Source organism: Geotrypetes seraphini, chromosome 1 (genome assembly GCF_902459505.1).
Source record: "Geotrypetes seraphini chromosome 1, aGeoSer1.1, whole genome shotgun sequence".
In the NCBI taxonomy this organism is placed as follows: Eukaryota; Metazoa; Chordata; class Amphibia; order Gymnophiona; family Dermophiidae; genus Geotrypetes; species Geotrypetes seraphini.
In genome coordinates, this window is record NC_047084.1 from 499,942,121 (window position 1) to 499,968,098 (window position 25,978).

Here is a 25,978-nt window from a genome sequence, read left to right on the forward strand (position 1 = left end):
AGGAATATGGGCCTTGCTCAATATTTTAGGATAATTTTCATTTCCTTAGTTTGGTGCCTTTTCTGGGAAATCACGTGTTACATTTCTTTTTCTGCTGTAAGAAAGTGATAATGTACCGCGCCCTCCTGGACATGTATCAAAACTGCAATACTTAGATAAGTTGTGTATTTATTATAGGCTCATAAGGACACCCAGATTAGGACCAATGATGAGTTGTAAAAGTGTCTGTAAACTAACCTATAGACACCCCCCACCCCACCCCCCATAGCATCCCGGCATGTATATGAGAATGGTATAAATGACAGTAGTATTTCCTGTATTTGGAACATCTGAGGCAGAACTTTTATTGCCCAGAAGTCCCGCATATGCTGAATAAAGATCCTTTTGTACTTTCATCACGTCTGCCCAGGCAGACTCCCTACCCCCCACCCCCCACTACAATATGGGCAGGAGGGATTCCAGGCCCTCCTGCCCTCGACACAACCCCCCCCCAACGACCTTCCCCTGAACCCCCGATCGCCCCCCCCGCCGACCCGCAACCCCCTGACTACCCCCCGACCCACAATCCCACCCCCCATACCTGTAAAATGTTGGCCGGATGAACGGGTGCCAAACCTGCCCGTCCGGCAGGCCAGCTGGCTGCAGAATGGGGCCGGATTGGCCCAGGCGTCTGAAATCCCGCCCACAGGTGGGGCCTAAAGCACCTGGGCCAACCAGAATAGGCACGGGAGTCTTAGGCCCTTCCTGTGGGCGGGGCCTTAGGCACATGGGCACATGGGCTCCCAGGCCTATTCTGATTGGCCCAGGTGCTACAGGCCCCACCTGTGGGTGGGGTTTCAGCCGCCTGGGCCAATCCGGCCCCATTCTGGAGCCTGCTGGACGGGCGGGCTTGGTACCCGTCTGCCTGGCCAATGATTTCAGGTACGGGGAAGGGGGGTGGGGTCGGCCGTGGGGGTCGCGAGTCAGCGGGGAGGGCTGATCGGGGGTTTGGGGGGGTCGTTGGGGGAGGGGGTTTGTGCCGAGGGCAGGAGGGCCTGGGATCCCTCCTGCCTGTATTGTAGTGGGGGTGGGGGGTAGGGGGTCGCCGGGGCCAGGAGGGCTTGGGCTCCCTCCTGGCCAGCTCGTACTCGGCGGGGGGGGGCAGGAACGCCGGGGCAAGAGGGCCATGGCTGCTGCGGGGTAGGAGGGCCTGGGATTCCTCCTGCCCGTATTGTAGTGGGGGGTGGGGGGTAGGGGGTCGCTAGGGCCAGGAGGGCTTGTGCTCCCTCCTGGCCAGCTCGTACTCGGCGGGGGAGGGGGGGGTCACCAGGGCTCCCTCCTGGCCTGGTCATACTCGGCAGGGGGGGGGAACAATCGCCAGGGCAAGAGGGCTTGGGCTCCCTCTTGCCCCGATATCGTCGGGGGTGCTGCGGGTGCCCGGGGCAGGGAGGCTTGGGTTCCCTCCTGCCTCAATGTTGTGTGTGGGGGGGGTTGGGGAGGATTCTGTAACCGGTGTTGTTTTTGACAGACACCGGTTACAGAATCCAGCTTTTAGGCGAAGGACTGGCTCCTCCTTCGCCTAAAAGCCCTTGTGTTGGACGTTTTGGGCTTATGCGTTTTTTTTGGTTCATTATGGGGTATAAGTGTAGACGTCGTGGGGGTGTACTTGTAGACGTAGTGGTTGGCTGGGCGTTTAAACAGCTGAAGGTAGAGGCAGGCCATAATCAAAACAAGAACGTTTGTTTTGGTTATGGACACTTTCCCTACTTCTGCTTTCCACGTTTAAGGCCTTAGGCCAAAAAGGGACTTAAACGGGTTTTTTGATTATGCCCCTCCACGTGTTCACAAAGCTCATATACAATATTCTTTATTATTGATCTAAATATTTAATAAAATTATAAAATCCCTCCCCCCATCCCTTCCTTCTTATTGCATTTATAATGGAAAAATGGTATTTATTCATTACAATATCTTATCAATGGCCCCAAGATTCTTTGTATAGCAATTGCTCTTTCCATTTTATAGATGTGACATAATGAATTCCACCAGAAGCAATAATTGAGTCTATTCCAGTTCTTCCAATTAAATGTGATTTGTTGTATGGCGACTCCTGCCATGACAAGAGGTCACAGCCTGAAACTGTGTGGCAGCAGGTTCAGGACAAATGTCAGGAAGTTCTGTTTCACACAGCGAGTGGTGAGCGCTTGGAATGCTCTCCCAGAGGAGCTTGTCGCAGAGACCAGTGTTCAGGGTTTCAAGCGCAAGTTGGATGCACACCTTCTTGCAAATCATATCCGGTGATACGGGAAATCCGGGTCTCCAACAGGGAGCACCTAACTGGGCCTCCGCGTGTGCGGATCGCTGGACTAGATGGACCTAGGTCTGATCCGGTGAGGGCGTTTCTTATGTTCTTATGATCAATAAAAGCTTATTATTGTTAGACGAAATTTGACTCGGTGCCCTCATTGATATTCCGAATAGAATTGTATCATAAGATAATGCCACATGGTTTTCCAATAAACAATTTATTTGACCCCAAATAGATTTTCAAAAGGCTAAAATAAAGGGACAATAAAATAATAAATGATCTAGAGTCCCTACTTTGAGATTACAATGCTAGCATCTATTAGACTTAGAGCTATTCAACTTTTGTAATCTAACTGGGGTCCAAAAAGCTCTATGTAAGAGAAAAAAACCAAGTTGGTCTCATTCTCCAAGACCAAATTCGCGGCCATTGAGACGCAATAATCTGATGCTTAATCTCAATGCTCCAAATATTTCTAAGACCAATTTTAGGCTTCTTCTTTTTAACTAATCCACTTATCAATTTATGCCACTGTGTGGCCTGGTGACCCAGAAAGTCCACCTGAAAGCATAAGAACTCTAAACTATAATGATTATTTAGGGTTTTCCATTCAGGGAACCCCGCCTGAATGGCCTGCTTCAATTGCAACCATCTAAAACTTTGCGATTTATTAAGGCCATATTTATATTGCAATTGTGAAAATTCAAGCAGTTTACCATTTGAAATAACATTTTCCAAAATACGTATCCCTGCTATCATCCAATGCTTCCAGATGACCTTAAATCCGCCAATTTGAATCCTGGAGTTTAGCCATATAGTCTGATTTGTTGACTTTTGTATTGGATCAGATGTTAAATTATTATATATCGTAATGTTTTCCATGTATCCATTAATATTCTGTTTTCTTTATACAATCTAGGCATTTTAATACTAAGAACATAACATAATCGTAGAGGAAACATGAGTCGCCATTCCAACCATAACCAGTCTGGGGTATTATCTATGAGTTCTGGGAGGACCCAATACATACCCTGGCGCAAAATATAGGCTTGATGATACCTATAAAAATTTAGAAAATTTACCCCACCCTCTTTAATTGATTTTTGTTAAGATACTAGGGCGATTCTAGGAGTTTTACCTAGCCAAACAAATTTGGTAAGAATACTGTTTAACTTTTTATAAAAGGACCCTCTAAAAAAACTGGTAACATACTCATTTGATAACAAACCACAGGCAATATCATCATCTTAATCGTTTGAACTCTCCCCCACCAAGAAAGATGTAAAGGGTTCCATTGCTCGCACATTTCTGTTACCTTCTGCAACAAAGATTTTTCATTTTCTTTCATTGTGTCTTCCAGCGTATTTTTAATCCAAATTCCTAAATATTTTAATCCATCTTCCTTCCATATAAAAGAAAATGAATCAAACAAGCCTTTTGTGCAATGCACATTTAGTGGAAGAACTTCTGATTTACTCCAATTTATTTTATAACCTGAGAATTTTCCAAATTTTTCAATCAATTCAAGTAAGCATGGAATGGTCTTTTCAGGATTTCTCAAATGAAGCAATATATCATCTGCATATGCAGAGACCTTATATTCACGATCTGAATAAGGAATACCCTGTATATCCTTTACTTGTTGGATAGTTAATAACAAGGGTTCTAATACAATATCAAACAACAAAGAAGACAGGGGACAGCCTTGTCTAACTCCCCTCTGCAAACTAAAACGTTCAGAAAACTTATTATTTATATATAATCTAGCTGCAGAGGAGCTATACAATGTTTGAATCATTCATATAAATCCTGACCCCTTTCCAAACCATTCCATAGATTGATACATGAATGTCCATTACACCCGATCAAAGGCCTTTTCTGCATCCAAGAACACAGAAAAAGCCAGATCATTCATGGCTTTTGTTAAGTTCAACATATGAAGAGCCAATCTGGTGTTATTAGATGAATATCTCTTAGCAACAAACCCAGTTTGGTGCATATCAATAATGAAAGAGAGAGCCTTGGCTAAGCGTAAAGCTAATATTTTAGCTAAAAGTTTTCCATCTACATTAATTAATGAGATAGACCTGTAGTTTGAAACCAATGTGGGATCTTTATTTGGCTTTGGCAAAACTATAGTTAATGACTCTGCCATAGTACCCATTATGCAACCTTTAGTTAGTTGAGTCTGATATAAATTTAATAAATGTGGAAACAGGGTATTTTGAAATGCTTTATAAAACTCTACTGTGAAACCATCACCACCTGGAGCGGATCCAACTCTAAGAGACTTCAATGCTGTTTCTAATTCTTTTAATGATATAAGCTCTTCTAAGCTTCTTTTAATATGATCAGGAATCTTCGGTCCAATAATTAATCTTAAAAATTCTAATCCATCCCTTTCTCTATTATCATAAGGTTCGGAAGAATATAAGTCTTTATAAAAATTTAGAAATTGATTTAAAATATTACCAATTTGAGTATGTGTATTCCCTTAGTCTTCTTTAATTGCAATAATTTTGTTCTTCTCTTCTTTGCTTTAAGATAATTTGCCAATAATCTTCCCACCTTATTTGAATTTCCATAATACAGAGTTTGTTGGGAAAACAAATCCTTCCTTACCAATTTTGAGGATAATTCATTATATTTACCTTTTGCTTTTAATAGAGCCTGTAGAGTACCATGCTCCCATTTATCAATCAATTTAGATTCTAAAAGTTTAATTTCTTTTTCAAAATTAGAAAATTGCTTTTTAAATTGTTTTCTAATATAAGTAGAATATGAAATAATATTACCTCTCATGGTAGCCTTAAAGGCATCCCATAAATTTTCCATGGAGACTTCTTCTGATATATTAAATTGAAAAAATTCATTCATTTTTAATTGAAATTCTTCAAGGAATTTTATATCCACAAGCAATGTATTATCAAATCTCCATACAGATCTGCTATTCTCTTGTTCATCTAATTGAAGTTCAATCCATATACCACCGTGATCAGACAAAATAATTGTATCTATGGATGCTTTTATCACCTGCTGAACTATTTGAGTTGAGACAAAAATATAATCAATTCTTGAAAAGGATTTATGAACATGTGAACAAAAGGAAAATTCCTGATCATTGAAATGAAGTATTCGCCATATATTTTTTAAATCACAAGAATGTACCAAATTATCTAACATTTACTCGGTTTTTTATCCATTAATGGATCCATAACAGCGTTAAAATGTCCAGCTACAACTACTTTAGAAGTAGCCAGTGGGAGTATCAATTGCTGTAATGTTTTAAAAAATTCATTTTGATTTGAATTAGGGGCATACACATTGAACAATGCCAGGATATTCATATTTACATGTACCCATCTACCTAGGGGATCTGAACCAACTACAGTGGTACCTTGGTTTACAAGCATAATCCGTTCCAGGATCATGCTCGTAATCCAAAATGCTCGTTTTGCAAAGCAAAGTTCCCCATAGGCTTTAATGCAAACTCAGAAGATTCGTTCCACAACCGAAGTTTGCAATGGTGGCCCAGGGGTGAGTACCTGCCTGCGGGTGCTTCACAGCGATTCGAAAGGGTGCCTTCCTTGCCTCGGGGTCCCCATGCGGCTGCCCTCCTGCTTCGGCGATGCCTCTGCCGTCCGTCAGCGCTCTCCCGGCTCCCATCTAAACCAGCCGCCATTCTGAATGAGCATGCATGACTTCACCTCTCTCCTCTCCTAAGTCAGACGCTGCCCCGACAACACGCTCACCACATACAAGCACGCAGGATGGCGGCCGGTTTAGATGGGAGCCGGGAGAGCGCTGACGGATGGCAGAGGCATCGCCGAAGCAGGAGGGCAGCCACATGGGGACCCCGAGGCAAGGAAGGCACCTATTTCGAATCACTGTGCAGCACCCACAGGCAGGTACTCACCCCTGAGCCACCATTGCTGAGTGCTCGTTTATCGGGGCAGTGCTCGGTTTACGAGACAAAAGTTTGCGGAGTGTTTTGCTCGTCTTGCAAAACACTCGCAAACCGGTGCACTCGTAAACCGAGGTACCACTGTAATTGAAAATTAGCTGTACACTTCTTATTTATAAGAATAGCTATCCCTGCTTTTTTCCCTATTGCTGGGGCGAAAACATTGTTTCACCCAACCCCCTTCCAATTTTCCTGACTCTACTGCAGACAGATGAGTCTCTTATATATAGTAAATATCAGCATTCTGTTGTTTCAAATAAGTAAGTGTTTTTTTCCTTTTGATCTGATGGTTAAGGTCATTAACATTCAATGAAAAAATTTTAAACGTCATCATTTTTAAAACTTCAATTGTGCACAAGAGATGATGCATTTACATAAAATATTAACATTACAGCACTATAAACTTAATAGAATAAATACAAGACTTATTTTCCCTCACCCATTTTCCTTTTTTTTTCCATTAATTTTTATTAGATTTTAAAGTAAATTTTACAAAATCTTTCACACCTCATAAAAATACCTGTAAACAACCTATCTATACCTCTTAACCAATGCCAAAACATACCTCCCTCCCCCTTCCCGGATGTGTATGTTTTCTTCATTTATATAAATAAAACAATCCTTACAATATTTAGCTAATGGTTCCCAAGCTTCCATAAATTTGTTATAATATCCCTTCTGAATGGCCATAAACTTTTCCATTTTAAAAACATAACATAGGGATTCCCACCAAAATGAATAATTTTATCTATCCCTATTTTTCCAATTCTTTAAAATAAGCTGCATAGCAACCTCCGTCATTATAAACAAAAGTTTGTTATTTTTTGCCGAAATTTGACTTTTTGCCCTCATAGATGTTCCAAATAAAATGTTCCAGAGAAAACAAACCAAAACTGCAGACTTGTACACGGTGCAGGCAAATTTTATTTTGACAAATAAATCTTAACTAAAAACCTTTTACCAGACAGGGGACCCAACACGGTCCGTGTTTCGGACAACCTTCATCAGGGGTCCTAATAGGTACAAATACAATATTAAAACAACCATATAAAAATTAAGATAATAAAAGTGCTATATATGATGAATATTGTATGTTTTGATGATCCTACTTATATTTAAGATATTTAAGATAGGTGTTTGGGAAAAAGAATTATAGATGTGTGGAAAGAAAAAATGGGTAAAGAAAGAAAGGAAGAGAGAAAATTCATGCATAGTAAAAATGTATACATAAATATAAAAATATTTGAATTTAATATGCATAAAAATGTTATCATATGATAGTGCCACTGGATTTTCTAATAAATTATTAACTTGATCCCAAATAGATCTCCAGAATTTTAGTATCAAGGGACAATAGTACAGTAAATGATCCAACGTCCCAATTTCCAGATGACAGTGCCAGCATCTATTAGACTTGGAACTATCTACTCTATGCAAACGAAATGGGGTCCAAAATACTCTATGTAATAAGAAAAACCATGTTTGTCTCATAGATGCAGACATTATACATCTCATCCTCCAAAACCAAATTTGTGGCCATTGAGATGCAGTAATTTGATGCTTTATCTCAATGCTCCAAATGTCACGCAGACCAGTTTTTGGTTTCTTATTCAAAAATCCAGTTATTAATTTATACCACTGAGCGGCCTGGTGACCCAGGAAGTCCACCTGAAAACATAAGACCGGCAAGCTGTTTTGAACCTTCAAATTTTTCCATTCAGGGAACCCTTCCTGAATGGCCAGCTTCAACTGCAACCATCTATACTTTTGTGATTTATTAAGGCTAAATTTGTGTTGCAATCGTAAAAAGTCAAGCATCTTACCATCTAATATGACATCATCCAAAGTACGGATACCTGCCTTCATCCAATGCTTCCAGATGACCTTAAACCCGCCAATTTGAATCTTTCATATTTCCTACAGTTTTTTTTTTTTACCCTAAAAGACTCACCTCCTTTCTTATACTGTTCTCTGCAGTCTGTATCCTCTGGTCCATCTCCTCTTCCAACTCGCTCAGCTGCATAGCTGCTCTATCCTGAGCCCTAAAATTAAAAAGTAATAACTGTGATGATTAAAAAATTCCTTACTGACTATACCATTATTTCAATGAAGGGCAAAAATACAAACTGCACACACAGCATTAGGCGAACAATTTTCCAAGTGATTTACACGTACTGTACATGTAAAAGAGATTAGGTTCTTATCTTGCTAACTCATATCTTTTCTAGTAGATAGGTGTGTCATTCTTGACATTAGGGTATTCTCCCCATGCTTGTGAGCCATGCAGAAAGAATCTGTTCCAGGTTTTCAGCTCCTCCTCCTCCTTCTCAAGAGGGCTCTGCTGCCCCTTTGTTTGTACCAAAGCAGGCGATAGCCCTATATAGGAACACATAAGGAGGGGTATGAGAAACTCCCTGAACTACGAGTACAAATCTGTTCTGCTTTGAAAGTATAACAAACATGTTAAACATTTTAAATGAACAATCAAAACAATGAAATAACTATACCAATCAGAAACATTTATGGAGCTCATAAATCCACCCCCCATGTCTTATAGTGATAGATTACTTAAAGTCTGTCATCAAAATCTCAATTTTGACTCAAGCTTCCTGATTGAGACAGTAGATAAGCAGAGTAAATACTGACAAGATGGGGGTTCCAGAATGACACACCTATCTACTAGCAAGGTGTCATCATTGAGCAGGAACAAACAAACCAAAACTGCAGATATGTACAACGATGTAGGCAAAATTTATTGTGACAACCAAAGTATATCTAAAAACCTTTTTACCAAACAGGGGACCCAACACGGTCCGTGTTTCGGACAACCTTCATCAGGGGTCCATGGTAGAAAAGGGAAGAAACATATGTCACAAAAAAATGCAGTGAAAAATACAGTAGAAAAAAACGGATTATATGTATCGCCAAGGGTCACTGGATATTATAAAATCTCGCTAGAGTCATCATTGAGCATACATTGAAACCCTTAGTTCAATATGCAACGACAGCTAAGAAAGCAAATGGAATGTTAGGAATTATCAGGAAAGGAATGGAAAACAAAGATTAAAATGTTATAATGCCCTTGTATTGCTCTATGGTATGGCAGCAGCTCAAATACTGTTTGCAATTCTGCTCACAGTATCTCACAAAAAGATATAGAGAAATTAGAAAAGGTACAGAAGAAGGGTGATGAAAATAATAAAAGGGATGGGATGACTTCCCTATGAGGAAAGGTTAAAGTGGCTAAGGCTCTTCAGTTTGGAGAAGAGATGGCTCAGGGGTGATATGACATAGATCTATAAAATACTGAGTGAAGTGGAAAGAGTAGATGTGAATTAGAGAATGACACTGGGACAAATTTTTCCCATCCTCGCGGGAACTCATTTTCCCGTCCCAGCGAGTTCTTTTCCTGTCTCTGTCCCATTCCTGCAAGCTCTGTCCTCATCTGCACAAGCTTCAAACATTTTAAAATCGTAATTGTTCAAAGTTTGTGTGGTTAAGGCTGAGCTTAGAGGAATGGGACAGGGACAGTGACAAACCATGCGGGAAATGGACAGGGAAATTGAGTGGGGACAGGGAAAAATTTGTCCCCGTGGCATTCTCTAATGTGAATCACTTGTTTGCTTTTCCAAAAATACTAGGACTAGGAGTCATGCGATGAAGCTACTAAGTACACTTCTCCCTCTGTATTCATGGTGATTGGGGCTGGACTAAACCATGAATATGTAAGAACCGCAAATAACTTATCATATGGTGTTTCAGCCTTCCTTGCCCTGTCTGCGGCCTCCTTAAAATTGAACCCGGCACCGCCATGACGGGTCCTCCTCAGCAACTGAGAGAGAGGGGGGATGGTGGGCAGGGGAGCCAGGGGATACTTCTTCCCTGGCTGGAGGAAGCCATACTCATGCTTTATCCACCAGCTCCCACACTTTCCACATATTCAGCTTGTCGGCAGCTTGCCCACAATGGGGACGGACTGGCCTCGGCTGGTCTCTACATGGCCTCAGGAACCGGACAGGAGCACGGAGAGAGCGGGAGAGGGGAGGAAGCCCACCACGGATTTCCTCTCCCACTCCTGGGAATCCTGACAGAGCAGCCGAAGCCTCACGCTCCTGCCTCCAAAGCTGCTGCAAGTCCAGTCACTCAGGCGGAGAGTCGCAGCATGCACGTTACGGCGCTCTGCTTGGGAAGGAACGTCCTCTTGCAAAGCAGCCCTGGGAGGTGTAGTTCATGGGGATGGGAGTGAGGACTTTGCTTCCTGGTTTTTCAGTTTAATTGCAATTTCTGCACTCAATAATCGAAATCACAAGAGCAGAAATAGCGAATACGGAGGGTGAAGTGTAGTAGTTTTAAAACAAACCAAAGAAAATATTTCTTCACACAATGTGTAATTAAACTCTGGAATTCAATGTAGGAGAATATGGTGAAATCAGTTAGCTTAGAAGGATTTAAAAAAGATTTGGATAATTTCCTAAAAGAGAAGTTCATAGGCCATTATTGAGATGACTTGGGGAAATTCAGTGCTTATTCCTAAAATAAGGAACATAAAATCTGTTTTACTACTTAGGGCGTAGCGAAGAGTTAATTGGGAATTATCATCAAGATACCAACAGATCACTTGGGAAAAGACAAAGAAACAGTTCTTCATTACAATGTTTGTGTAAGCAATAACATCTTTCCCTACTTGGCAACTGGTTTACATACCAGTACTTAGTCCCTGCAAAACCTGCTTAGCAAGTCTATTGATCCAGGTTAAAGCTGCAATCACAAGTACATAAGGTGGTAAATATTGTAGGTTTTCATGCCTATAAATGAAAAAGTACAAACCACCTAACAGAACTAATGTATAATCCAAGCAAAGCCAACTTCAAGTCTTCTTAAACTGAACTGAGCACACCATGCATGGAAACACACATATGGTCATAATGAATCCTGCAAGCAAGAGTTTTGAGCATTACATACACATATAGAAACCAATATTCTAACACATCACGCTGCCTACTCATAATTCTCACAAACCCCCCCCCAAAAAAAAAAAACCCACCCCCGGTGAAAATATTCCCCTGCTGAACAGATACCGTATATCTGTATATACTTGAATATAAACTGAGATTTGGGGGACAAATAAAGTGAAAGAGCATGCTCAACAGAACTTGATTAAGAGGACGTACTGCTGATGTCATAACAGAAAAGAACAGTTACTTACCGTAACAGTTGTTACCCAGGGTCAGCAGGCAGCTATTCTCACATATGGGTGCCGTCATCCACGGAGCCCGAATGTAGACAGCCTCACAAGCAGACTTGCTTGCAGAAACGTAGAAGTTTTGAGTCAGCCGCACCGTGCATGTGTGAGTGCCTTCCCGCCCAACGCAGGGCGAGTCTCCTCAGTTCAGATAGCTAGCAGAGAAGCCAACCAGGGGAGGTGGGTGGGTTGTGAGAATAGCTGCCTGCTGTCCCTGGATAACAACTGTTACGGTAAGTAACTGTGCTTTATCCCAGGACAAACAGGCAGCCTATTTCTCACATATGGGTGACCTCCAAGCTAGCCAGAATGGGATGGTGGAAGCCTTGGCAACTTAGGAGAATAAATTTTGTAATACGCTCTGGCCAAAATGGCCATCCCATCTGGAGAAAACATCCAGACAATAGTGAGAAGTGAAAGTACGAACTGAGGACCAGGTAGCAGCTTGCAAATTTCCTCAATAGGTGTGGATCTGAGGAAAGCCACTGAAGCTGCCATTGCTCTGACTTCGTGGGCTGTGACTCGACTCTGTAGTTGTAATCCAGCTTGGGCATAGCAGAAAGAGATACAAGCAGCCATCCAGTTGGAAATGGTACGCTTAGAGATTGGATGTCCCAACTTGTTTGGATCGACCACCCTTTCGGTGATTACTAGTGTCACTATGGAATTTCCCGCCCCTGATTTTTAGTGGATGCCCTCTTGTCGCCGTAGGGCCTGTAAGGAAGAAAATGTCTTCTTCCACCTCAATACGGCCAGTAATGTATTTGAACATCTCTTTCATGTCACCCCTCTCTCTGCATTCCTCAAGAGAATAAAGGTCAACTTACCGAGACGTTCTTCATATGGGATATCCTTGAGCCCTGAGACCATCTTGGTGGCCAATCATTGAACCGATTCCATTCTTAGCACATCCTTCCGATAGTGTGGCCTCCAAAATTGTACACAGTATTCCAGATGTGTTCTCACCATGGACCTATACAGCGGCATTACCACCTCAGGCTTTCGGCTGACAAAGCTTCTCTGGATGCAACCCAGCATTTGTCTAGCCTTGGATGAGGCTTTCTCTACTTGATTGGCTGCCTTCATATCTTCACTAATGATTACTCCCAGGTCCCGTTCTGCCACAGTTCTGGTTAAGGTCTCACCATTCAGAGTGTAGTTTCTGCATGGGTTTCTGCTACCAAGGTGCATAACTTTACATTTCTTGGCATTAAAATTCAGCTATAAAGAAAATAAAGAATTCCTTCTACAAACTATCCAATAAAGCCCTCCCTCCAACGTCAGCGCTGACATCGGGAAGACTTCCAGTCGGCTGTGTGCTGGCAGGGCAGGTAGGGGAAAGAAGACGAGCCTCGTGGCTCGAGCTCCATTTTGCTTGCAGATGAGGGCTGGGAGGCACAATTGTATTAGCTAATTTTTCTTCTGTTGTCCCAGAATCAGAAGTTCTACAGCAGCTTTAAGAAATATGGTCATCAATAGTGTAAGGAGAGGCTCTTTGAACTCCAACCCAAATATTTTGGTGGCATCAACATTAGAGCTACTCTGGATGTTGGGAATGCATTGACACTTCCTTTTGAGATTAAACCTTAATAGAAGTAATTAAAATAGATCATTGCCAGTTTCAAAGAATTCCACTGTATCAGTACCACTACCTCAAATAACCAGAGGCTCACCTCCCAGGCCGTGCCCCACTAGTGCCATTAGCATATCTGCAGCAAGCTACCCCCCCCCCCCTACTGAACACCCCCTGAAATTGCCACAGGAACGATCCTCAAGGCCCCACCGCTGGGAGGCAGAACACAAAAGGGGGAGGGAGTGCGTTTTTGGCACAAGGCATGAACTTGGGAGAGAATAGGGGAGGGGGTGGAGACAGAAAAATGGAGAGGGGACGAAGCTGAAATGAATCATGTACAAAGGAGAGAAGGGGCACAAGATATACAGTTTATTGAAGGGACATAGAAAGAAGGAAGATGCCGTATGGACGAGAGAGAGGGCAGACACTGGATGGAAAGGGCAGAGAGGGCGGACACTGGATGGAAGGGGCAAAGAGAGGGTGGACAGTAGGTGGGGTAGAGAGAGAGGGCAGAGGCTGGGTGGAAGGGGCAAAGAGAGAGGGCAGATGTCACATGGAAGGGAGAGAGGACAAACGCTGCATAGAAAGAAGAGCGAAAAGAAGATGATTAAAGCAGAAACGACAAAAGGTATAAAGAAATTTTTTGTTGCTTTTTGTAGAATTAAGTGGTATTGTAACTGTATTGATAAAAATTTATAAATAGGAATGGAACTAAGGCAATTTTTGGGGGACTATATCTCTTTCCTCAGGTCAGGACAGAATACCATAACAGCAGCATACTGTACTGTCCTGAAGAAAGATTTGGCCTCTGAAAGCTAATTGAAAAATGGATTAGTCCAATAAAATGGTATTTTCTTATTTCTCATTATTTGTTTTACTTCTATTTGTTAATTTGTAAAGAGGTGATTGTTTTGTATCAGATTTTTCAAATTTACTACTACTACTATTCACACCTACTGTCTTCATATTTTGCACAGTATTAGGGGACATGCGTCACTGTTTCTGTGGTGCTGCATTATATGCAGAGTCTTGCATCTTAGGGTTTCATTTTTATATATTAGTACTTTTAGTTTGTGGTCCAATATTTGCTTAGGGGTTATCTGTGTTCTGGTAGGAATGAATGTTTAGAAGCATACAATGTACTTTGTGTAGTTTAATTTTGTGGTTAACCATTATGTGTTGGTAATAAGATTTTATTCTATGTATTTATGAAAAATGAATGGAAAAAACTGTATTATAATTAGTATCATTATAGGGGCGGGGTATGGGGGCAGAGATTGGGCAGGGTCTGGGGTGGAGCTTTCAGTGCCCCCCCTCCAACAAAAAAGCATTCCGCTGCCTATGCTTTAGGACTTTGCAAGTAACGCGGTTTGCAAGTGTTTTGAAAGACAAGCAAAACACTCAGCAAACTTTTGTCTCGCAAACCGAGCACCGCCCCGATAAACATCTGTAGGCAGCGCCACTTCCAGGAGATGCCTCTTCCATCTGCCAGCCAGCCTTCCGCACCAAGTGCCATCTGCACCACATCCACGTAGCCAAGCACCATCCTACATGTGTGTTATGTATAATCACGCAAAACGCTGATCATTGGGGGTGGGCAGGTTGCCAGGGCTGCTGAGCTGATTGCGGCAGCCTCGATCAGCTCAGCAGCCCCTATTCGGAACTTATACCTCTTCCAAAAACGCCTCTTTTTGCTCTAGTGTTCAGAGGCAGGGGAAAGGCCTAAGCTGGTTTTAGATAGATCTAAAACCAGCTTTGATTATCAGTACTTGGACGATCTCTCTTTTTGATTGGTCAAGTACCGATTTAGGCTACTTTTTGGACTTTTTTTTTTAATTACGAACCCCACAAAGTAGGTCATGCCTTCGGCCCACTTTTAGGTCTATGTTTTATGCAACTGAAATGTAGCCGAGACTTGTTATCATCACATGTTCCAGCTTGATGTCTTATCTAGGGGTAAACTGGTCCTTTTAGACAACTTGGAACAAAAACATTCTAGTGGCCGCAAATAAAGCCAAGATCGCTGGACTTTCTATTGATGTAACATCTAAAGATGTTTTGAGACTCAGGTCAGGAACTCAGAACATGGGGAGTGGAAAGCATCAGTTTTTCAGATGAGAACTGAATCCAAAAGACTGACTTCAGACCTCAAGAGCTGCAAACCAGTTGGGTTTTCAGAATTTCCATAATAAATATAAATCCCTTGTGATATAAAAAAAGCTAGCAGTACATATTTTGAAACATTTATTAAACATTTACCTCATTACAATATATAAAAGTTTTTATCAAAAATATTTCACTTATAATACATATAAAGCCTTCCCTGCCTTAATTATTAAACACAAATGTGTCCATGCAATTCTCTAATTTATTTTTCTATCGCATAGCACCATTCACTTAGGGCTCCTTTTACTAAAGTGCGCTAGCGTTTTTAGCGCACGCACAAGATTAGAGCATGCTATAGCGCACGCTAGCTGAAAAATTACCGCCTGCTTAAAAGGAGGTGGTAGCGGCTAGCTTGCGTGGCATTTTAGTACGCGCTATTCCACGCGTTAAGGCCTTAATGCACCTTTGTAAAAGGAGCCCTTAGGTTTTCATTGTTGTCCTTTCTGTACTCCATATAAACTATTGATCTCTGTAGTTCTTCCAAAATGTATAGCACCACAGTCAGTGAAATATTTTTGATAAAAACTTTTATATATTGTAATGAGATAAATGATGTGAGAAAATATTATTGTTTAATAAATGTTTCAAAATATGAACTGCTAGCTTTATTACATTATAAGGTATTGATCAAATTGAAGTGATCAAATTGAAGCTCTTTAATTTAATTGATAAGTCCTGTTGTATAATTGTGAATCAATAAATATAAATGAGATATATTTGCATACAATGGAGGCAGGGCATGCAAATATATCTCCTGCATATTCATAGGGGAAATCCTGAAAATCCAACTGCACTGTAGTCTTCAAGAACCAAGTTTACCCACCCCTGTCCTAGAACCACCATTGTCCACAAATACAGTACATTTCCCTCTATAGCTCCTTTTCAAAGTGTCAAAATATTCATTAAAAAAAAAAAAGGTTACACAACTCTCACTAAAGAAATATGAAAAAAAGACCATCCTCCATTAGCAACATTTGATAATTTTATCCACATTCTGAAGAACAGCAGTATCAGTGATCAGTTGATGGCAACGTCTATACTATTTTAGATTACCACAAAAAATATTCCAAAATGTACCCACTACCGCAGAGGTGTGAAACACGAGATAAATATGTATTTATAAATGGAGAAAAGACCTCAGTTTCTTCCAGGGAAAAGAAACGTCTATACTATACCTTTTCACTGCAAAAGCAAGATTTTCCATCTCAGCACTTTGAAGTTTGACCTCACGAACGAAGTTCTTAATAACACGTTCATACTGTTGAATCAATCGTGGCTCTATTATGGTAATGTTCTGATACAAAACACTGACTTGGTCTTGCCTACGATTAAAAAAAAACAAACAGAAAACAAACAAAACTCAATAATGATTAATAGTAATAATTATGACAAGGTTTAATGTATAGTCTGAGAGAAATTCTCTCACATATATTGTCACTTTGTTTTCCAGTCACACTTGAAAATCTACCCATGAGTTACTGATTTTATATAGGAAAATAAGCCCACAAATATTAATCATAGTTCAAGAGAGCATACAGCTATTGCTTTATTAAAATAGCAATCATTTTCCAAGTGAGAACACTTTGATAAGGAATAGGTAACATAAAATAAAAATAGCCTAAGCTTAAGTTAAATATAAAATTTGCTTTATTACAAATGTCAACTACTGTTGTATGTTGGAGATGTTTACAAGAAAAGGGAATCTTTTATCATATTTGGTGGTCATGTGTGAAAATAGTCATTTTGATCTAATGTTGTCCATTCCATAGGAGTGGGGCTAAGCTCCTCTTTTCCTTTGGACCCTAAAGCTTGCCTTTTTAGACTTCACAATAAGGGTGGCAGGAGATGGCAAGTTCATCTTAAGAGGATGTGTTTGGCAGCCCAGTGGAAACAAGTTGGTGGTCCCACATTACAAAGCTGGTTTAACAAACTTGTAGGTCCTTTTACTAAGGTGCGGTAGCCGATTTAGTGCACACTAACTGATTTAGCATGCGCTAATTGATTTAGAGTGCACTAAATGCTTACACGTTCATAGACTATAAAGGGCACGTTAATGTTTAGCGCACACTAATATTTAGAGCGTGCTAAATCATTAGCTCACTAAAATGCTTAGAGCGCCTTTGTAAAAGAGGGGGTAAATGATCAGGCAAGGCTGGAATGGTTAACTGATAAAACACCATGGAAGATATGATCCTATGCAGGAACTGTAGACACAATTAAATTTGATTCTGACGTGCGGGAGTATTTGGTTTTGTAATTTGTAATTTCCTAGGCTGTTAATCTGTACTCTAGTTTGCAGAGGGGTAGGGGGAGGAGGATGGGATATAGGGGTTCTTGTGGGATAATCTAAATGTATGGAGGGGCATTTTTGATAAAACCTCTAAGTCAGAGTTTGGATGTTTTGAGAAAGATATCCAGAAAGTCAGTAGTAAAAATGTCCTTTCTCAAAACTGTCAAACATCTAACTTTTTTTTTTATTTTTTAAATAAACTATCTGACATTTTAACTCTTAGTAAGTCCATTTTTTTTTTAAATATTCCCAAATCTAAAGACATCCACATGAAAAACCCATAAAGGCAAGATCTTCAGATGTAGTACCCAATTGTTCTACCCCATCACAGAAAGAATCCCCTTCAGCTGAGCCGTTTTTGGACATAGCACAGTTACTTAAAGTTAACAGGTGTTATCCAGGGACAGCAAGCAGATATTCTCACATGTGGGTGACGTCATCTACGGAGCCCGGATGTGGCCAGCCTCGCAAGCAGACTTGCTTGTAAAACTTTAAGAAAGTTCACGATTGCCGCACAGCGCATGCGCGAGTGCCTTCCCATCCGACATAGGGCGCGCGTCTCCTCAGTTCAGATAGCTAGCTAAGAAGCCAACCAGGGGATGAGGGTGGGTTGTGAGAATATCTGCCTGCCGTCCCTGGATAACATCTGTTACGGTAAGTAACTGTGCTTTATCCCAGGACAAGCAGGCAGCATATTCTCACATGTGGGTGACCTCCAAGCTAACCAGAATGGGATGGTTGGAGTGTTGGCAATTTAGGAGAATAAATTTTCTAAAACTGCCTGGCCAAAATGGTCATCCTATCTGGAAAAAGAATCCAGACAATAATAAAAGGTGAGAGTATAAACCAAGGACCAAGTGGCAGCTTTGCAGATTACCTCAATAGGAGTAGATCTAAGGAAAGCTACAGATGCCACCATGGCTCTGACTTTATGGGCTGTGACTCGACTCTGTAGATGCTGTCCAGCCTGAGCATAGCAGAAAGAGATTCAAGCAGCTAACCAGTTGGAGATGGGGCGCTTGGAAATCGGACATCCCAACTTGTTTGGATCAAAGGAGACAAAAAGTTCAGGAGGAGATTTGTGTGGCTTAGTGCATTGGAAGTAGAAAGCTAAAGCACGCTTACAGTCCAGAGTATGAAGAGCTGTTTCTCCAGGATGAAATTGAGGCTTTGGAAAAAACACTGGAAGTACAATGGATTGATTGAGATGAAATTCTGAAACCACTTTAGGGAAGAATTTAGGATGAGTACGGAGGACCACCTTGTCATGATAGAATACTGTAAAAGGTGGATCCGCTATTAAAGCTTGAAGCTCACTGACTCTGCGAGCAGATGTGAAAGCAATGAGAAAAACCACTTTCCAGGTGAGATATTTGAGATGAGCCGAAGCCATTGGTTCAAAAGGAGGCTTCATCAATTGAGGTGGTTTAACATTGAAAAGTCCTTTCATAAATCTGGAAATCACAGGATGAGCAGAGAGGGGTTTCCCTTCGATAGACTGATGAAAAGCAGCAATTGCACTAAGATGGACTCAAATGGATGTGGATTTGAGGCCTGATTGAGATAAATGCAACAGGTAATCCAAAACTGAAGACAATGAGGTAGATTGAGGCTCCTTGTGATGAATGGTGCACCAAGCAGAAAATTTAGTCCATTTCTGGTTGTAACATTGTCTAGTAATAGGCTTCCTGGAAGCTTCTAGAATGTCCTTTACAGATTGAGAAAACTGTAGATTGGCAGTTAGGTTGAGAGGTACCAAGCTGTCAGGTGTAGAGACTGCAGGTTGGGATGAAGCAGAGATCCCTGACTCTGTGTAAGCAGAGCCGGAAAAACTGGTAGAAGTACTGGCTCCCTGCTGCTGAGTTGAAGTAGAGGGGAGAACCATGATTGTCTGGGCCACCGAGGAGCGATCAGAATCATGGTGGCATGGTTGTGTTTGACTTTCACGAGTGTCTTGAGAATGAGAGGAAATGCATCCAGAAACTGATTTGTCCACTCCCGAACAAAAGCATCTGCTTCAAGGCGGTGAGGAGAGTAAATCCTGGAGCAGAACTGAGGCAGTTTGTTGTTGTGGGAAGACGCAAAGAGATCTATATGCGGAGTCCCCCACTGAGAAAAAATGCGATGGAGAGGCGAGGAATTGAGTGTCCATTCGTGAGGTTGCAGAAGAAGACTCAATTTGTCCGCCAGACAGTTTTTCTCGCCTTGAATGTAGACCGCTTTCAGAAAGGTGTTGTGAAGGACTGCCCAATTCCAAACCTTCTGAGCTTCCTGGCAAAGAGGGAGAGATCCTGTTCCTCCCTGCTTGTTGACTGTAGTACATGGCAACTTGGTTGTCTGTACGAATGAGGACTATTTGATTGTGTAGTAGATGTTGAAAAGCCTTAAGAGCATTGAAGATCGTTCTGAGTTCCAACAGATTGATGTGACACTGACGATCCGTGCTGGACCAATGGCTTTGAGTACAGAGTCCATCGAGATGAGCCCCCCCCCCAAGCGTAGGTCGAGGAATCTGTAGTGAGGACCTCCTGATGAGGGTGCATTTGAAACAATAAACCTCTGGAGAGATTGGAAGAGAGCATCCACCAGTGGAGAGACTGTCTCAACAAAGGAGTCACTGTAATGTGCTGAGAGAGTGGGTCGAAAGCTTGCGCCCACTGAGATGCCAGGGTCCACTGAGGAATTCTGAGGTGAAGTCTGGCAAAAAGTCACATGAACAGTATAAGCCATGTGACCTAGGAGAACCATGATGTGTCTTGCTGAAATCGAAGATAGGGAAGACACTTGTTGGCAGACTTGAATGAGAGCATCCTGACATTGTTGAGGAAGGAATGCTCTGAGTTTCAGTGTCCAAAACAGCTCCAATGAACTGAGAGGGCTGTAGCTGGGACTTGGGAAAGTTGATTTCAAAGCTTAAACTTTGGAGGAACCACATAATCCGTTGGGTCGCTACAATAACCCCCTGAGATGTTGATTCTTTGATGAGCCAATCGTCCAAGTACGGGAACACCTGAAGATCATGGTTGCGCAGAGCTGCTGCTACCACAACGAGGCACTTGGTGAACACTCTGGGAGATGATTCCAGACCGAAGGGTAGCACTCTGTACTGAAAATGCAGATTTCCCACCCGAAATCTGAGCAACTTGCAAGAGGATGGATGAATGGGAATGTGCCTCTTTGAGATCTAGAGAAAATAACCAATTGTTCTGATCTAGAAGGGGATTTAGAGATGCCAGAGACTACATTTGAAATTTCTCTCCGACAAGAAATTTGTTGAGTGCTCTGAGGTCCAAGATAGGTTGCAGATTGCCTGTCTTCTTCGGAACGAGAAAGTAGCGGGAGTAAAACCCCCTGCTCTGCTGTTCCAGAGGAACCTCTTCGATGGCACGGAGATGTAGCAGAGCCTGGGCTTCCTGAAGAAGAAGGGTGGTTTGCGATGGATTGGAAGGATACTCTCTTGGAGGCAGATCTGGAGGAATCTGAAAGAAATGAAGCGAGTAACCTTCCCTGATGATTGAGAGAACCCAGGGGTCAGATGTAATGAGCTGCCATCGTTGGTAAAAATGATGGAGACGACCTCCAACGGGAAGAGGAGAGGACAGAGGCAGAGCGATTGAGGTTATGCTCTGTATTAGATGGTCAAAAAGACAGAGGCCTTGGGTGTAGCAGGAGTCTGAGGTTTTTGCTGCCTTTGCTGTTGCTGCTGTTATTTCTTATAAAGCACCCTTGAATAAGGAGCCGCCCTCTGAGGAAAATGCCTCTGGTAGGATGGAACAGGCCTGGAGCCCTTAGAGGTAGAGGGCTTAGGCTTTGGCCTGATGATAGAAGCAAATGATTTCTCATGTTCAAGCGTTTGGTACCTGCCTCGATAGAGTCATCGAACAACTCAGTCCTTGATCAGGAATATTTGCGAGATGATCTTGAAGGTTTGGGTCCATGTCTACAATGCGAAGCCAGGCAAACCAGCGCACTGCCACCGAGAATGCAGTGACCCTCAAGGAAAGTTCAAATGCATCATATGGAGATTGAACAAGATGCATGTGAAGTTGAGCCAGAGTGTTGCACAGTGTTGGATCTCTGGAAGTCGATGTCGTGAAATATAGTTGACAAAATCAGGCATGGTGTTGACCAAATGCTTGATATAAGAAGTGAAGACAAAATTGTAATTCAAAACTCTGGTCGCATAAAATAAATTTTGATACAGGCGACGGCCAAACTTGTCCATAATCCTGCCCTCTCTTCCAGGCGGAACGGTGGCATAAACTTTGGCAGGTTTGGTTCATTTTAAAGAGGACTCCACGAGAAGGGACTGATGAGATAACTGAGACTTTTCAAAGCTTTTACAGTGAACCATCCTGTAGTGAGATTCCAACTTCGCTGACACAGCAGGGATGGAATATGGTGTCTCAAGATTTAGTTTGAAGGTCTGAGAAAGAAGACAATTCATGAGTAATTTTAGGGATTCTCTAGGAAGATGAGGCATACCCATTTCTTCCAAATACTCCGTGAAGTATTTGGAGTCAAAATCCAATGTAATGTTCATATCCTTACTCATTTGACAGAGAAACTTGGAAAAGGATACCTGATCTGAAGGATGACCTCGAGGCTCCTCTCATAGCAGAGAATGAAGGTTAAGCTTCTCTGGAGTACTGATACCTGAGATCTGAATCCATAGGTAAAGATGACTCACTGAGAGAATGGATAAAATACTTTGCAGTAGAAGAACTGGATTGGTGAGAATGGTAAGGCTCTGCAGGAGGTCTTCTCGATTGAGGAGTTAAAGGCCTCGAAGAGTCTTTATGTCTTGATAATCGAGTCCGGCCTCGAGAAGACAACCGGGACCTCGATGGGTACCTCGACAACTGATGTGGAGAACTGTGTCTCAAATCACGGTTCTGTGATTGAGTCAGATCCAACTTGGAAGATGAAAGTCGAGGAGTCCTCGCCCTATGCCTCGAAAAGGGCAATACCTTATGTGAGGAAGGAGGACTGGAAGTTGGAGATCGACGTCGAGACACCAAAAAGGATTCAGCTCCTTGTGTCGAGGTATCTCGAGGCACTTGTAAGGACTCAGCTCCTTGTATAGAGAGTGTAGACTCCGGTCAAGACACTCGCAAGGATTCAGTTCGAGGTACTCCCATGGACTCGACTCCTTGCATGGAGTGTGTAGGTTCAGTTTGAGGTACTTCCAAGGACTCAACTCCTTGTGATACTACTGAGTGATCAGGCTGGACTGCAAGAAACAGAGTTGAGGCAGGAGTGAATTTGGCAAGCATATTACCAAACTCCTGATGCAGAATAGTCTGGATCATATTCTGCAAACCCAGCACCAAGACCAGTGAATCTGGTACTTTTGGTGTGGGTATAGTCTCCAAGTAAGATGAGGAAGAATGACGCCTCGATTTGGAGAACTACCGATTCTAAGGATGGCATGCCCGGAGGAGTTTGCTTAGCTACCTTACCTGAGGGAGACAGTGAGGATAGCGGCTCTTCAGGAGAAGATTTAGCAGATTTGCCCGAGGATCAGGACTTCCCAAATGAGGAAGATTTGATTAAGGTCGAGGTAGAAGGTGGAAACCCTGTATAAGACTTGACCGGATTTGGGGTCAAGGTCGAGACCGGGGTTGGAGTCGGGGTAAAGACCTTAGGCAAAGGTCTATCCATATCGCCGAATATCTTCTCTACGTTAACTCGACGATGTTTAATGGCTCAAGGTTGAAGAGTAGCGCAGCGGGCACCCGACTCCGGATGATGGTTAGGCCCTAAACACACCATTTATGTGGATCAGTGAGGGATATCGCTTGCTGACAACAGCTACACTTATTAAAGCCTGTGACCGGCCGGGATATAGACTGGAAAATAGCCATGGCGAAATCGAAGCCCGTAGGCTGAGCCATGGGGTAAGCGCCGCCATGACATGAAAAACAAGAAACAAAATTTTTTTTAAAATTTTTTAAAGAAATGAAAACGTGCAAAAAGCACAGCAACCCTGTAAGAAAAAAAATACACGAGCTACGGTGAGAGAAGGCACGAAGTAGAACCGAGTCTAGCGCAGAGCATCGAATAGAAGACTTCTTGACTCCGTGAAAAACTAAGAGCTGAGGAGACACGCGCCCTACGTTGGGCACGAAGGCACTCGCACATGCACAGTGCAGAAGTCGCAAAGTTTCTTAAAGTTTTAAAAGCAAGGGTGTAAGACTGTCCGCATCCAGGCTCCGTGGATGACGTCACCCACATGTGAGAATATGCTGCCTGCTTGTCCTGTGATAATTTTTTTATATTCCTAAATATAAAGATAGACAGACATACTAAGAGGTTTTTTTTTTCACTCCACAGGTGATGGGAGGGGATCATCGCCACTGGGTGAGAAAAGGGGAAGGGTCATGCCTTAAACCTTCCAGGGGCCATCTTGTCAGTTTGGTCACTTTTGGAACACTTAGACGCATGTAAAACAGGCATAAGTATGTTCTACTCTGGATGTCCTGGGAAAGATTTGATTGTTTCAGGACATCCATGTTTAAGCCCACCCGATGCCCGCCCATAACACACCTCCCAACACACCCCTTTAGGCTCTGGATGTTCAGCAGCTTGAAAGTCCTGCTGGATGTCCAGAAAATTGGTTTTGATTATTGGTGCTGCCTTAGGCTGGTTTTTGGACATTTAAATGTTTTGATTATGAGTCTGATTGTTAGTTCTATTGGTAATCTTTGTATTATCAGATTGATCTGAAAATTGTGGTCCAATGGAAACTTTAAATTTTTCAATAAAATAGAATTTGCTTTATTACAAATGTTTAAAATTATTTATTATTTATAGCCATTTTAAAAAATCAGGTTTAGCGTGGGGAAGATTGTTTTTCTTAGTTTAAAATGTGCTGTAGTGTTTTTTGTTACATATGGGTTTTTGACTTGGTACAGTACAGGTACAAGATCTTTTATCCAAAATTCTGAAAACCAAAAAGCTCTGAAAACCAAAATTCGACATGAACCAGAAGTAGTTAATTTCTCCAATGTGACACACACTGAAACCAACACAAGTGTGTGCTTTTCTCCTGATCTCTGCACAATTCAGGTTGGAGGGATGGAAAGTAGAGAGCTGCAGATTCCGGGGTGGCAGTGAGAAGCAGAAAAGGTTGGAGGGCTGGAGTTGAGGTATTCAAGAAGCTTGATGAAAGTGTGTCTGTACAACAGCTGACTGAAGAATATGGTATGGGAACAACAACTGTATACAACTTAAAGAAACAAAGATAAATTGTTCAAGTTTTACAGTGCAAGTGATGAAAACCAGAAAACTATTGCATAGGGCAAAAAACAAAGATTAACATCGTGTGCCAATTGAGTGGGTTTGGCAAAGAAGGCATGAATGCTTGCCACTGACTGTTTTGACGGTAATGAAGCAAGTCAAAAAATATCAAGAACTGAACATTGACGGTGAGTGTGAATATTCAGAAGGTTGGCTGTAGAAATTTAAGAAGCGCCATGGTGTTAATATCTCAACATCCATGGTGAAAAAGCTTCTGCTTATTACAAGGCAGCTGAAAGTTACATTGATGAATTTGCTAAGACGATATCTGATAGAAACCTTGGTCCTGAACAAATTTACAATGCTGATGAAACATCTCTTTACTGGCACTATGTTCCTAGAAACACAGACAATAACTGATGAATGAGCACCATCTGGTTTTAAGGACACAAAGGACAGGGTAACTGTTCTTGCATGTACCAATGCTGTGGGTACACACAAAGTTGACAGTGATTGGAAAAAGCCAACATCCCCAATATTTGAAAGGTGTAAGTCAAGCATGTCAAATTCGCAGCCCATGGGCCACATGCAGCCCACAACAAACATCTCTGCAGCCCAGCCAATGTAATCCAATAAGTCATAACTAGAGTCGCAAAATATCTCCCGCAATCCATCAGCGCCAAGCAGTTGCCTATCTAAGCCAGTCAAAAACAACGAAACAACGTACGAGTATAGCCAGTTGCTTATTCTTATTAAGTACTACGATGCAGATGCCTTTGGTACCTGAGACAATTTTGTGTCTCTAGTCATAATGCACCATTTCCCCCCACTAATACTAGCAGTGAATCAGACAATAATACCTACCACATCATTAGTGTTGTATTGACTTGCTTGGTGCGCCTAACAGGAAATATTTCACCTTCAGAGTACAATGAAAATACAAGTATAGGTTTGTTTACGTTACACTTATTAATTTGTGCAATTATTCTGTGTCTGGTAAGTTAAGAAAAGATATTGATTTTTATTGAAATGTTTTATTTTTTTGTGTTAACAACTACTCATTTATTTCAGCTCTGTATTCAGTATGTCTTTATTGAACCCAAGTGGTAGTAAAATTAAACAAAAAATTGCTGATGAACATTGAAATTTTCAAGAATAGTGGAAATTGGAGTATTCTTACTCTGAAATAAAAAATAATTTGCTAGATATGTAATAAT

General features: G+C 41.8%; 1 protein-coding gene across 4 annotated transcripts in view; it reads right to left on the bottom strand.

The window, feature by feature from the left end:
- RASEF (RAS and EF-hand domain containing) overlaps positions 1 to 25,978 on the bottom strand; it is a 214,242-nt gene that overhangs the window by 153,483 nt on the left and 34,781 nt on the right. For all 4 annotated transcript variants that reach the window (XM_033927395.1, XM_033927414.1, XM_033927404.1 and 1 more), the window contains exons 2-3: positions 16,405 to 16,551; positions 8,200 to 8,290 (exon numbers count right to left, since the gene is read on the bottom strand). In XM_033927395.1, the coding sequence (XP_033783286.1) occupies positions 8,200 to 8,290; positions 16,405 to 16,551 (238 nt within the window). The remainder of the gene's footprint in view (positions 1 to 8,199; positions 8,291 to 16,404; positions 16,552 to 25,978) is intronic.